General features: G+C 33.6%; 1 protein-coding gene across 1 annotated transcript in view; it reads right to left on the reverse strand.

Annotated features, from left to right (window-relative positions):
• LOC135831353 (uncharacterized) overlaps positions 1 to 14,597 on the reverse strand; it is a 139,427-nt gene that overhangs the window by 12,116 nt on the left and 112,714 nt on the right. Inside the window, exons 4-5 of the mRNA XM_065343762.1 lie at positions 13,766 to 13,895; positions 5,738 to 5,799 (exon numbers count right to left, since the gene is read on the reverse strand). Of these exons, the coding sequence (XP_065199834.1) occupies positions 5,738 to 5,799; positions 13,766 to 13,895 (192 nt within the window). The remainder of the gene's footprint in view (positions 1 to 5,737; positions 5,800 to 13,765; positions 13,896 to 14,597) is intronic.

Consider the following 14,597-nt stretch of genomic DNA (forward strand, 5'->3'; position numbering starts at 1 on the left):
GATTATCAAGTTTTTTTTCGGTGCAAAGTTACTCCTGGCGCAGAACCCGCCATGTCCTTTTCTCTCTTTCTTCCATATTATCTTTCTGTGTCTTCTCCATCGCTCGTTTTCCTCTCTTTTATTTCATCACATCACTACCTGAGCTACATTATTATTGTAGAAGACTGGCTGATTTACCTCAGAGCCGTCGAGAGGAGGGGCAAAAGGGGCAGTTTGCCTCAGGCTCGCACTTTCTGCAGAAGGCTCAGAAAAATAACTGCCTGTGATGAAAGAAAAACATCATTTTTTACTTCTCGAAACACAAATTTTTGAGACCTTTTGCTTTCGCTTTACTCGGGATTGTTTTCTTATCTTTTTCAAACTCAAGATGGAAATTTTGAAAAAATATCAAGTTTCAAAGCCAAGAAATAAGTTCCTCACAAAAAAAAATCATTTTTATGCCTCTCGAAATACAAATTTTCAAGTCTTTTTGCCCTCTTTTTTTCAAAATCAACTTTCTTCAGAAAAACATCATTCGAATTCTAAAATTTTAAAGCCAAAAAATAAGCTTCTCGTCCTAGCATTAAAAAAAAACATTGTTTTTAGGCATCTCGAATTACAAATTTTCAAAAGCTCTCACTCTCACTTTTGCTCCGGCGAATCGTTTCTCATCGTTTTAAAATACCTAATCAATTTAATGCATCGAAAATTTCAAAAAAGAAAATTAAAATTTTAACAAGTCACATGAATTTGTTAACAGGTAAACTTGATTTTTTCCCCCACACCAGTCAACACCATTCCTCCTCTCAAAAACTTCAATGTAGCTTTTGCTTTAGAAGTGGTGGCCAAAAAAGGTTTCAAAACTGAGGACTGGTCGATCGAGAAGTTCATCTGTGAGAAAGAGAGAGTTTATTCAATATCATATCGAGTCCCATAAAAATCTTATCACTCCTGGCGCAGAACTACCCATTTGAACAAAATAACAGTTATACCAACCACTCCAACTTTCTTAAGATCATCAGTTAATCACAATAATTTGAAAAATAATAGCTTTTAAATTGATATGCAGGTACCCATAAACCTGTTGATTCAATGTGAACCCTGCAAGTTAAGAATTAGGCCAAAATTATCATTTAAATTCAATTTGGACTGTTTTTGATTCCAAAGCGAGAAAATGGGATTTTTGTCTCAATTCACTTAGAATGCTACGTAAAATAGCTAGATGTTCTATTCCTTTTACTTATCTACGTAAAAAATGTGATTTTCTTGGTAGAGCCTCTGGTCGAGTAATTTGAAATATGGAAGCAAATGATTTTGTAAGTAGCCGAGAAAATTTTACAATTGAGAAGAAAATCCACAATAATAACGAAAGTGAAAGTGTCTTCGACCGAGTGAAAAATGCAATAAATATTAATTAACTTTAGGTTTAGTACCGTAGTAGATATTTATCGTATAGGCCAAATTTTAATGGCTGTTTCATGTAACGCCTATTGGAAAAGATAGGAGAGGAGTATGTCAAGACGAAACCTTTTCCCTTTACAGTATTCGCTATAATATATTATTCGCATATTTACCAACTCAAAAGCATTTAGGTTCGTCGACGTAAGTATGGTATAACAATTCATTACTTCTAAAATCAACACGCAGCATTTGATAGTCGGCTTCTTGCGAAGTTAAACATTAGTCAACTAACTACCTATCTGGATTCCGGTGCGGGTATTTAATCCATTTCCACTTAAATCATTTACGGAAGACGATGGTGAAATGCATGCTGCATCATATATAGCCAATTTTCCATCTGGTTGTCCCTTTGATGTAAAAAAATTTAGAGGTATTCCTTTTTCAAGATTTTGAATCCTTTATAATTTTATTAACGAATTATTCGCAGAGAGCGGAGGAATATCATTAAAGTAACTTTTGAACTTTTGATCATTAAAACAGCCTAAAATGTAGATATATGTATCGTTCCACCATAGATAGGTAGGTCTGGTTACTGCTCGTAGATAGGTAAGTTACTCGCATGTGATATACTACCACCTCAATGGGTAATAAACAATATACGGTATGTTTGGGATTTGTGAAAGGGAAAAAAGGCTTTATCTTGCTTTATCTTTTTCTAATTTACTGCTGCAGAGATTCGAAAAAATATGGGGATTACTTGAAGTATGCAATCTCATGTTCATAGGAATTTCACCGTTTCCAGCAGCTTGTGGTATCAAAAAAGTAAATTTTGAAAAAAAAACTCGGCTTTGCGAATTGAAATAATTTTTCTCGTATATTTTAATAAATTAGGGTCATAGCCCTTAGTTTTTTTTCCTACTCTATACAGTCGGAGAATTCAGCCTTTTTTTTTTGAGTTATATGCGAATCGAGCACGATAGATATATCTTAATTGCGCGAAATGGATGATTTTATACGCGCAGTGATTCGTAAAAGTGCTGCTGACTTGAAAACGATGGCTTACGTGATGGCGAATGATATTAAAAATAGCTAGTATGGTAAAGTATGGTAATGATTTATAAGTTTTCGTCATTTATTACCGAAAGAAAAAAATTGCTGCAAAAAGTTTTATCTTTTATTCGAAGAAAACTTTGACAACAACGTTAACCTTTCATAATTTAAATTTCTGCCTTCTTTACTATGTTTCGCTTTCGCTAAAGCTTACGCATGAAATTCGCTTCAGCCTGTTTTACGACGTAGATAATAAGAAAAGTAACGAATTGTAATCTAAAATGGTTCAAAATTTGTTTTCTTTGTAATTTCATCTTGTTTTTAAAAAATTACCAACGGTTCGGATTCGTAATATTTTGGGTACCATACATACTCGCACTTTCGTGCATACATCGTCGGTTGCGACGTTGTGAATTATTCTTTCTTTTTTAGGACAGATTAATAGGTAGGCATTTTTCAAATTCAAAACTTCTATCATGGATAGGTAATTAAAACATTCTCTTATTAGATTAATTTCATTATTAGAAGAGGGTGGAAGCAGGTCGATATTATACTCGTAATATTTTGGTTTGAGGAACTTACTTACAAATTCATTAAAATGGAATAGTTGAAGAATATTAAAGTATAAAACTTGAGTAATTCAATCTTTTCAATTTTTTTATTTCTGTTTGTCTTTTTTTCTCTCTCTCTTTCTTTTGTCTAAAGAATTCGTGTGAATGCAAATGTACCAAGTTTTATAATGTAAGTGTATAATAATAACGCGGCGAATGCTTCACCATTTCCTAAAACCGAGCAATTTCACAAGATTTATTATATATTTTGTTCCTTTTCCATGTAATAAATGTTTAACTCGATTTAAACGAATGAAGAAATAAATAAATTTACCAAGATGTTCTTAACAAATGCAACGTAACATTTTCCAGAATAATTTTAACGTGATTTTTTCGAGCTGATAATCTATTAACTCGTAGTAGTTGGTGTAGTTTTGAAGCTTTTCTGGTGGGTACCTCTACCTACTATTTAAAACGATCAAGGGGTGGAATTTTCGGAAGAAAAGAAGGAAAATGATTTTTTGAAAATTTATAATCAAAAAACTCAAAAAATATCGCAAATTTCATACTTTTTATTAAAATTTTGGACATTTTACGTGTCTTTAAAATTTAAGACACTGTCACAATTCAAAAAGTCTTCGAATCTTGCAAAAAAATATGGTCAGTTGGGTAGTTTCTAAAGGAATATAATTCGTGAATTTTTATACGAACAATTTCAAGTTCAACAAAATTTTTTTAAAGTGGCAGGCTTGACAGGTTACATCAAATTATAATAATTTTTTGAATTGTTTTTTTCTTCAAATTCAGGGCTGAAGGAGCATTGGAAGATGCTCACTGCTCAGTTATTGACTTCAGTCATTTTTTCCCCGAGCATAAAATTCCACAAAAAAATCAAATTTTTAAAACAATCCTGAATTTTCATAAATTGAGAAAAAATCAAAAAGAGGGTCGTTATCATAACAAAAAATGATACCTTTCTGATCATATGCAAATCACAGTGACATTGAAAGACCGAATTTTGGCATAAGTGAAGAATAATGTTTTTTTGGAGACTCATTTTTTCGAAAAAAATCCTTAAAATCCAGAAATGTGCGATTGGACAGTCACAATTTTTGAAATCTTTTTCGGATTATATTCCAATTATCAGCACCTTTTAAGGGCCACATTCATCATGATTGAAAAAAATTGTGTTTTTTAGCCCAAATTTTTTTCAAAAAAAAAAAACAACTCAAAATCTGGAAACGTGCAGTTGATACTTTTTAAAAGCCACATTCGTCCTAAGTGAAAAAAAAAAAAACGTATATTTGAACCCAATTTTTTTCTAAAAAACGTTCTGAAATCTCCAAGTATTCTATTGGCCAGTTGCAACGTTGAGAATCTTTTCTTAGAACATATTCCAACCATCACCACCTTTTGAAGGCCACGTTTGTACAAAAATCCCTTGTCATTTAATTTTTTTAAAATATGTAGCACGTACAAAGAATACTTGTACGCAGATAACATAAATACGCATTTTTCACACTTATAAAAAAGACATAACACGATATGTAAATTATTTCAAAACGTTCATTCAATGACGATAGGTGTGTCGAGGAAATAATACCTGCACATTACGTGTTCTTTATTTGACTAGCTATTCCGTAAAATTAGGCTAATTGCGAAAATGTAGGTACCTACGATATAGAATATTATTCATACGCTGCGATGTCACGAAAGCGCATCATCTGGAGATAAAACTAATTTAATTACAGAAATGATTTCAACTGTCGAGAAATCGTTGAATATGTAACGAATTCACTGGTTAACATAGGATTTACTTATTCATACATAAAACGTGTGGAGAAGTGGATGTGAGTGGTACCCACCTTGGTATACCTACGTATCTACAGAAGAGCAATTCATTATTACGGTGCCCCTATCCCTTTGATATAATTTCGCTCATTTTATATTGGCACGCATCTTCGGTGTGTACTTAGCAACCAGAAGTTAGATACTCAAAGCGTTCGAGAATAAAAAAGGGTTTATCTTGGTCCAATTTCAAATAAATCTTCACCTTTCAAGAACGAAATTAAGAATTCGACAGTACGTAGCAATACAGGTTTTGCTATAAATTTCCAACTATACAACCATCGAGGCATTCGGCATGTAAAATGAATGTTGGAAATTTCATTCATCACCGAATAACGGCGAGAATCTTATTTTGCGCGATTTATACCCGAGGATCTAACTACATATTGCACATGTTTATTCTAACAGTACCTAAACCTTTCTAAATCTGATTAGACCCACACATGTATTGCGATTGTGACTTGGATTTGGATTGAATAAAGAATAAATTATTTTCAAATTTTGGTTTTCAAAATACTTAATCAAACAGTCCATCCTTTGTAGAAAATTACAATTAAGCTATCAAAATGTAATTATCAACTCATGATTTTCCATTCTGTAAATTCGATAAACCAGGTTTTTATTTTTTACTGTACAGCAGTGTCACATGAAGCTTGACAAATACGTCTACGGTCTACGTGTTATTCAATTTACGGATCAATTGCGAAAAAAAAATTATACCAACAATTGCCAGCGTCACAATTTACCTACTACGAAGCAACGCTTATGTAGCATTTTTCGCAAAGCATTTAAGCGCATAAAATAATGTACACGAACAACAGCTCTAACTACTCGTAGTATAAGTACAGGGGAGGAAAAAAAAACACGTAGTATCCTCTGGTACTCGCGTACCTAATAGAAAAACTTACCTAATTTATGCATCGGGCTCAGCCGTACCAATGACATCGCACTATGCTCATTAGTGAAATTTCTGAAATACAAAACAAATCAACAGTTAATTACAAAATGAAAAAATTTCTCCCCTTGAAAAAAAAACAAGTAGGCATGGAAAAAACTCAAGTAGGTAATCAAATTAGTTAATGAGAATTCTTGAGCCTTTTAAAGTTCTATTTCAAAAATATAGATACTTATAAGAATTTAATTAAGATTATTATACCCGCGTAATTAAACCAAACGAGCGACGCAACAATCGAGCGCGGAGAAGGCTACGACAAGTTTAATTTGAAAGAGTAAAAGGTCTATGAATGTATCTGTATGTGCAAATGAATGTACCTAAATTGCAAGAGTACACACCTACCAGATATAGGCTAATTTCTCGAGAAAACATTTCACTTTAACAATAGGTACTCTGCGTTAACCACATCTTGTCTTTGAGTACATACTTATCTGTTAAATGATCCTGTTCCTGTAAGCAAATATTCTTAGTGGCTGGGACGAAATCTGATTATAATTTCTACTCACAATGGCAGGTATATATTTACATTACATTGCATTCAAGTAGTTGGTGGCAAGATCAGATCGGTAGTATGTGATGTTATTCAACATGTAATATTATTTGATATTTATTTAGGTAGGTACCCTTCTCAATTGTTGAGATTAAAAATATCAAAGTGATATTTGTATTATGAAATACCCACCTGGAAATGAAATTTATAAAAACAAGTTGTTGAAAATATGTACCATCCAATTGTATACGAAAGGTACCTACGGCCCTAGGTAATTTACTAAAATTACTGAATTATTGGCAATTCACTTAATATTATCGGTAATTTACCAATCATCAACAATTTACAAACAATTACCAGTAATTTACCAACAATTACCAGTAATTTACAAGAAATTACCTGTAATTTACCGAAAAATATCTATAATTTACCAGAAAATTACTATGTTATTTATCAAAAAAAATTACCAGTAACTTACTAGAAAGTTACCAGTAACTTACTAGAAAATTACCAGAAACTCACCAGAAAATTACCCGTAATTTGCCAGAAAATTAACCGTAATTTACTAAAAAAATTACCAGGAAATTACCAGTAACTCACCAGGACATTACCAGTAATTTACCAGAAAATTACCCGTAATTTACCAGAAAATTTCCAGTGATTTACCAGAAAATTACCAGTATTTTACCAGAAAATTACCTGTAATTTACCTAAAAAATACCCGTAGTTTACCAGAAATTTTTCAGTAATTTACAAGAAAATTACTAGCAATTTACCAGAAAATTACCAGCAGTTTACCAGGAAATTACCAGTGTAGAGGGTACTTGGGACTCCATGTTACCACTCTACAGTGGTAATTTGATGCCCAGGCAGGCGGCAACACTGCAACCGGTACAGCGCCATCTGGTGGACTGGTTCAGTGGAGACGACGGCCGAGATTGCCGAAGCGAGCCGCCTTGCAGTTTTCTAACCATCTTCATAAAGAGTAGTAATAAGTTTAACGCTGGCTTATGCCAACTCTGTCTGTTAGGAAACGCCTTTATTCCCAGCAGAATCTTTCGTGTAAACGAATGGTATTGAATAGTTATCGTAGCAACGTTCTTATTCACTGTACATCAAATGAGAGATATAAATATATGGTGAAACGTATGTATTTGTGTTGATCATTGATTTACGACGAGTTGTGGAGAGTAGTAGTTGGGTAGACTGAGATAGGTATTTATACCTTGCGGGTTCAGTGTTCTATACGAACTGGGTTGTTTTAGGGTTAAGGTACCAGGTGGCGTAAGTAAGACTTTTCCCCCAAACCATAAGAACCCCCTGTTTTACCCTAACACCAGTAGGTAATTTGCCAGGAAATTACCAGTAGGTAATTTGCCAGGAAATTACCAGTAGGTAATTTGCCAGGAAATTACCAGTAGGTAATTTGCCAGGAAATTACCAGTAGGTAATTTGCCAGGAAATTACCAGTAGGTAATTTGCCAGGAAATTACCAGTAGGTAATTTGCCAGGAAATTACCAGTAGGTAATTTGCCAGGAAATTACCAGTAGGTAATTTGCCAGGAAATTACCAGTAGGTAATTTGCCAGGAAATTACCAGTAATTTACCAGAAAATTTCCTGTAATTTACCAAAAAATTGCCCGTAGTTTACCAGAAATTTTTCAGTAATTTACAAGAAAATTACCAATAATCTACCAGAAAATTACCAGCAATTTACCAGAAAATTACCAGCAGTTTACCAAGAAATTACCAGTAGGTGATTTGCCAGAAAATTACCAGTAGGTAATTTGCCAGGAAATTACCAGTAATTTACCAGACAATTACCTGTATTTTACCAAAAAATTACCCGTAGTTTACCAGAAATTTTTCAGTAATTTACAAGAAAATTACCAGAAAATTACCAATAATCTACCAGAAAATTACCAGCAATTTGCCAGGAAATTACCAGTAATTTGCCAGAAAATTACCTGTAATTTACCAAAAAATTACCTGTAATTTACCAAAAAATTACCCGTAGCTTACCAGAAATTTTTCAGTAATTTACAAGAAAATTACCAGAAAATTACCAATAATTTACCAGAAAATTACCAGAAATTTACCAGGAAATTACCAGTAGGTAATTTGCCAGAAAACTACCAGTATTTTGCCAGAAAACTACCTGTAATTTACCAGAAAATTACCAGTAGGTAGATACCTACTTAATCAGAAAATTACCAGCTATCTACCAGAAAGTCGGGGAAAGTCTTCTAAGAAAAGTTTTAAATCATGGATGTGTTTTGCTCAAGTTGAATCGATACCAAATTTATAAATATCAGGAAATTTTTTTTAACGTTTTGACACAATTTTTACAATTTTTTGATCTTTTTCGAGCTTTTAAAGTCGAATCTAGGTACTTCAACGTAGAGAGAATTTTCAAAATTGGAACAGCAGCTCTTCAGCTTCAGCTATGCACAAAAACGCCATGAAGATTTTATTTTCGGTCAAAATTACAACTGAAGAATTTGTAGGGGATCTGAGAGTCAAGTCTGAAAAACAGAGATGGTCAGAAGACATTGAGATGGCTCGAGGTGGTAAATATTTAATTAGGTATTTAATTAATATCTAGGTACTTGGATAATTGTATCATTTTGATATGATGTAAAATTTGCTTTTGCCTTAATTGCCCCTTGATAAAAATCAAAATTACTTATAGGTATGCCTATTGATTGTAAATTTTGCGCAGATGTACAAAAATTCCCCCTTTTCCAAACGAGCAAAGATTAATTTTTGTAGCTTTGCTATTGAATCCTATGGAGGAGTTGTTTTTCCGAGCTCAATTGCCACACCTCGAACATATACAATGTTTTCAAGTGAAAAAAATACCTAAGTCAAACTTCGATACCATTCTTTTTGGATTGCGTGATCAAAGGTCGTTTAGTAGCCAGTTGAAATAGATAAATTAATTGTGTAACGGTAATAATACTCTTATCAGGAACAAAAACTACAAGGAAAGGTTGTTATTGAAGTTGAAAGCATAAACTTTTCAACGGATTAAATACAAAAAAAAAGAAAAAGAAGATAGATATCGTATTTATTTTACTCACGATTTCGAAATACCTCTGGTCAATTATTATATCCAGGTAACTGATATTTCAGCCTCAAAATATGCTAGAAAAAAATTATTCCGAAGAAATACCTTCTGTAGCACTTTTAGAAATAATTTTTGCATTACTAAATTCCCAATAGACGTCAAACTTATTCTACAACATTGTTAATTGGAAAACAGAATTTTAATCAAATTTAACCCAGCAACAAGAAAAAGCTCACCTATATTTAGAATGAAATATAGCGAGGAATGGAAGATTAACGATAGATAAGTTTGTTAAAAAGTTCACTCGAGTGTGCAAGTAATTTGTTAACTTTTTTTGCATTTCATTGCTTTGTCAGCAAAGCAAACGTTGGTAGATACCTATCCATTTCACCTTTGGAAAAATATATACTATTTTTTTGGTTTTTTTAGAGATGTGATCTGCTGCAGTAAAAATAATTTCAATGCGAATCACGTTATGAACTTATATGTACTTTTGAAGAAGTTGGACAACACATGGCCATAAAATGAGCTTATGATTTTTTATTAACTTTCCGGTAAACTCCAAAATCTTTCAACTTTAAAATGAACAAACTTTACATCAAATAAATTTCAGATGTCTTAAAAAAGTAAAACAGCTAAAAAATACAATGTAGGTTAACCTAGAATAAAGAACAAAACATACCTACCTATGTAATTTGAGGTGAGTAACAAAGCTCGAGTAGTACTGTACTTAATACTCCATTAATTTTTCGTTTGGTAACTGCCTAACACGATATATTAAGTGGGTAAGTATTTCTGTCGTTTAGAAAAATCTAACTCGGTTTTTAGGAAATCCGCGAGGGAATTTTTGGAAAAAGTACGGATATGGGAAAGAAAAAGCCAGACACAAACAAATGTACATCACCGTAATCGGTACACCTTTCATTTAAGAAGAAAGGTTATTAACGACTTTTTTTTATAGCGTCTACACTTTACACGTTGATCCATCGTGTCGTAAAACTTTTTACAGCAGATACCATCAAATAAAATTTATTTATACACCATTCATAAAAAAACGTACTCCTAAACTTTTGAACTGGGCATTGTGAGCTTTTTTTTTTTTTTGCTACAGTACGCAGACATGCGAATCGTTATCGGCGTTACTTTTCAATAGTCTGTATACTATTCTTGGGAACGAGTTTGAGTTTCGTTTTGTTTTCGTTGGTGTATCTTGCACACTGCAGAGAAAATTAATAAAATATAAAATTGGATGAATAAGTGATCTATAAAAAAGACGACTTTTCGCCATCAATTCGGGCTCGGCACAATAATAAAAGAGAAACGAGCGAAGTATTTCCTTTTATAAAATAGCTCGGCACAGTCGCGAGACGTCTCAGTATAATACGTACGAATACATATACCTACTCGTAGTACGTACCTATACCTATGTGAATAAAAGTGAAATAGCTTCGCAGCGTCGCGAAAATAGTCGAGAGAATATCGCGAGAGCGTTAAAATTTTCATTTTTCTATACATTTTTAGGTTGATAGATTCACACATGCCTGTGAAGCTGGCAAATATTCTTATTTTTCGTTCAACCTTGAAATTTAATTTCAATTTATCAACTTTATAGGAAAATTGAAAGTGGCGAATGGGCGTTGAAAATTGAAATGCATTTTCTGGTAATAGGTTTCTCTATCTACCTTTTACGTCAACATCGGTGTGGATCTAATTTTAGTTGTAAGCTTAACAATATTCAGATAGGTATTTGGCAAGGAGGAGAGGAGGGAGGGTACCATATTTTCTTTGTACTTATGTATGTTGGAAATTTCCAGAATTTCGATTAGAAGTTTTATTGGTAATTTTAGAATTTTATTTCATCAGTTTTTAGTCAAATTTTTGTAAAAAAATGGGCTATTTGCGGTAGGCCAGTCATTTTATTTATTTATAAGTTTCAGTCCAATGTGATTTTCACGTTTTATGACCTGGAGCCTGTTCTAATTGATCAAATAAAGTCAAACTTAGAGAATGGGGTTCTCTTGGGAGCTAGAATTGATCCCTGCAGTTTAGAGGGTCAAAATTGAAAATTACAGGAAGGTCATTTTTTTAGAGAAGCATAATTTGGCTCCAAATAGATAAAAATGGCCCAAATTCATACCATTGGTGAGTATTGCCATTGTAAACAACATATCTAAATTTCAGATTCCTAGGTCATCCCCCACCTCATGTAAAGTGGAAAAAACCTGATTTTGACCCTATTTTGATCCCACCTCACTCTTAAAATTAACCTAAGGAGTCCCAATGTCTAGCATACAATGGGATGGTGCCACTCTAGTGCTTTTGGCGGGTTTCAACCTTCTAACCTTATTTGATCCCTCTTCACGGTTAAATAAGTGGATTTTTTGGCCATTTTACGTGTTTTTCGACCTTTAGGAAAGCCTACAGCTTCCTCAAATTGACCTAGAACGTCCAAATTTTCACAGTACATTGAGAGGATATATCCGAAGTGCCTTTTGCAGGTTTCAACCTTCTAACCATATTTTTTGTAATTTATAATTATTTTAATGCTGGTTAAGTATTATTATTTTATAACACGTTTTATTTCATATTTTAATTTAATTATGTAATTTCAACATATTTTCTTGTACCCGGTTCAAACCCAGCTACAGAGGCAAGCTTGTGCGTGTAATTAAAAATCTTTCGTGCAATTATCAACATTACACGCCAAGTACCGGGGGACTACCAGTTTAGCTGAGCTAACAGATAATGCACGCCATCTGTTAGCAGAATCAAAAAGCTGAAACTGGTTCGAGCGTCTATAGAGGTCAACACTGAGGAGCTCAGGGTCTCCTTTGACTATATATACATGGACTGCTATCTTCATTGTCGCCGATGAAGCCGAAGTAATAGAGGTACTTAATCGGGAGCATCGGGAATTTTCATGCGCGCGCAGGAATCCGAACCGCGCTCACACCTTCCAATCACCAGCGACGGACACCCTCCTACGTTCCAACAACCGCACTGCTCATTGCAACGAAATCTCGCGCATGCTCAGAGCCCATGTCCCGATTAAGTACCTCTATTGCTTTGGCTTCACGATTCCCGTTCAACAACAATAGGAGATAGCAGTCCATGTATATAATATAGTCAAAGAGGGTCTCTAAACTACCCGGCTAGCTCCAAGGTGCTTGTGTAGATGTCACTAGAAAGCAACGGGAAACTACTAGTGGAAGCTCGAAAGTCGAAACAACGTCGATTCCCCAGAATAATCGCAGTGGCAATAGGCATTCGCCTCACCCTGTTAGGGTACCACAAAAATGCGATTTCCAATGTCCTGTAAAGGACAAGGAACCACGACGACGATTACCCACAAACAATGATCAAAATTTTGAAGAAACTTGAACAATTAACTCAACTCTTTTACAGGAATTTTTAACAAAATAATGCTGCTGGGTATGTCGTCAAAAATTTTTCTTAAAACAATTTTTTTCTCAGTTCCGATGATGATTATCCCAAAAATTTTGGGAAAAAGCTCTTCGGGACAATCTATAATATGAATGAAACATGAAAAAGATTACGAACCAATCGACACAGATTACATTTGAGCGAGATCTGTCAATCAGTGTTAATTTCAGATACGAAATATTAAGATATTTATCAAACTGACATTTTCAATTGAAAAGAACTAAATTAAGATTTTTACTAGAGTCGAACGTTTCGCTGCTTTGGTTAACGTTCACTCGTTTCTCGGTTGATTTAACGAGTCAGCACATTTTTATACACGAAAAATACGTCACTCGCGAGTCGGAAAATTACGAGGAATTTAAAACGAAAAAATATCCCAGCTAGCGTTATTTGGCGAATAGATTGCACTTCGGGGCAATATTGTCTTTTTCGTTTCGATATCAGCTTTAACAACCTTGATGTTTATTATTAGATTACTCGGGTTTTTATATATAAGATATTCCTCAATAGACGTAAATTCTCGATAAATATTTTCAATATATTACCCTCGGATGCGATCCGATTTGAAATCCTAGCAGCGAAAATTTTTATTTGTATTTTAAAATCTACGAGGGTATAGAGTTGCGTTTTTTTTTATTCGTCCGAGAGTTGTCAATACCGAGTGAAAAAATTTAATAACGAGACACTTTCATTTCCTCAATAAGATGAAAAAACTCTGTCAACGTTTCATTCAACATTATCAATTTAATTTTGATTAAACCGCATTCGTCGCCCGCGTTCACGATGTTAAAAGGTTTCTCACTAATAAAATGCTACCAAAAAGGGTTCATTCGTTTTTCACATCCATAGATAAATAATCTTTCAGCATCTCTGACTGAGCTAGCGCGTGTTGTCGCGTCGCATCTCGTCACTATCGTCAAAAATCAAAATTTTACTTCGCTGTATACATTATTTAGGAATGTAAAAAAAAACTCACGTTGTACGTCTGCGATCTCTTTCTCTAGCCAATTTCGCTCTATGCCTCAAGCAGCAGATGATCAACAATGCCAATAAAGGAAATCCAAATATACACGACACGATCGGAATGACGACTGTTTCCGGAGCAACTATAAACAAAATCATATAATGCATGATTAGATTATTACTTAAATTCAATCACTGGCGTTGATTAATAAAAACAGACCTATTATGAGAGAAAAAATTATAATTTTTAACAGTTTTAAAATTAAAGTCACATGGTTTGAGTTTCTTTTGAATTAGTGCACCTATCTGATAAGTAGGTATATGGATGTTAATTTTTTTAAAGGAACATGTATCTACTCGTAACTCATCTTAATACCTAAATTAATCCCACAGTAAGTAACTAGATAAAAAGGCGACCCTTGAATTTATTTTCAACATCAGAAATAAGTAAGTAGGTAAGTAGGTAGGTATTTGTCGCAACAATAGGGTTATACAATCTATAAACAACCAAGTACGTGTTTGATTTTTACACATGATGAGTAGAATTCTAATTCTCGTCTCTGCTTAACATCTTCGAATAAATAATCCATAAAAATAAAACGAAAAGTCAAAGAAATTTGCAGTTTTGTACGTAACAAGCGAACAAAAAGCGAGAATAGATTATTTACGTCAGTAGGACGTAATGAAGATTGACATTCGTGACTCGATGTGCTAAAAGAAAAAGCACACAAATCGGACTTTACGAATACCCCGCAGTATTTTCGATATTTTAAGCATTAACGTCAAATTTTTCAACATTTAGCTCGAAAATTGTTCCACACGAGTCGCAAATTTCATCCAAACTT

This window comes from Planococcus citri, chromosome 1, assembly GCF_950023065.1.
Source record: "Planococcus citri chromosome 1, ihPlaCitr1.1, whole genome shotgun sequence".
Lineage (NCBI taxonomy): Eukaryota > Metazoa > Arthropoda > Insecta > Hemiptera > Pseudococcidae > Planococcus > Planococcus citri.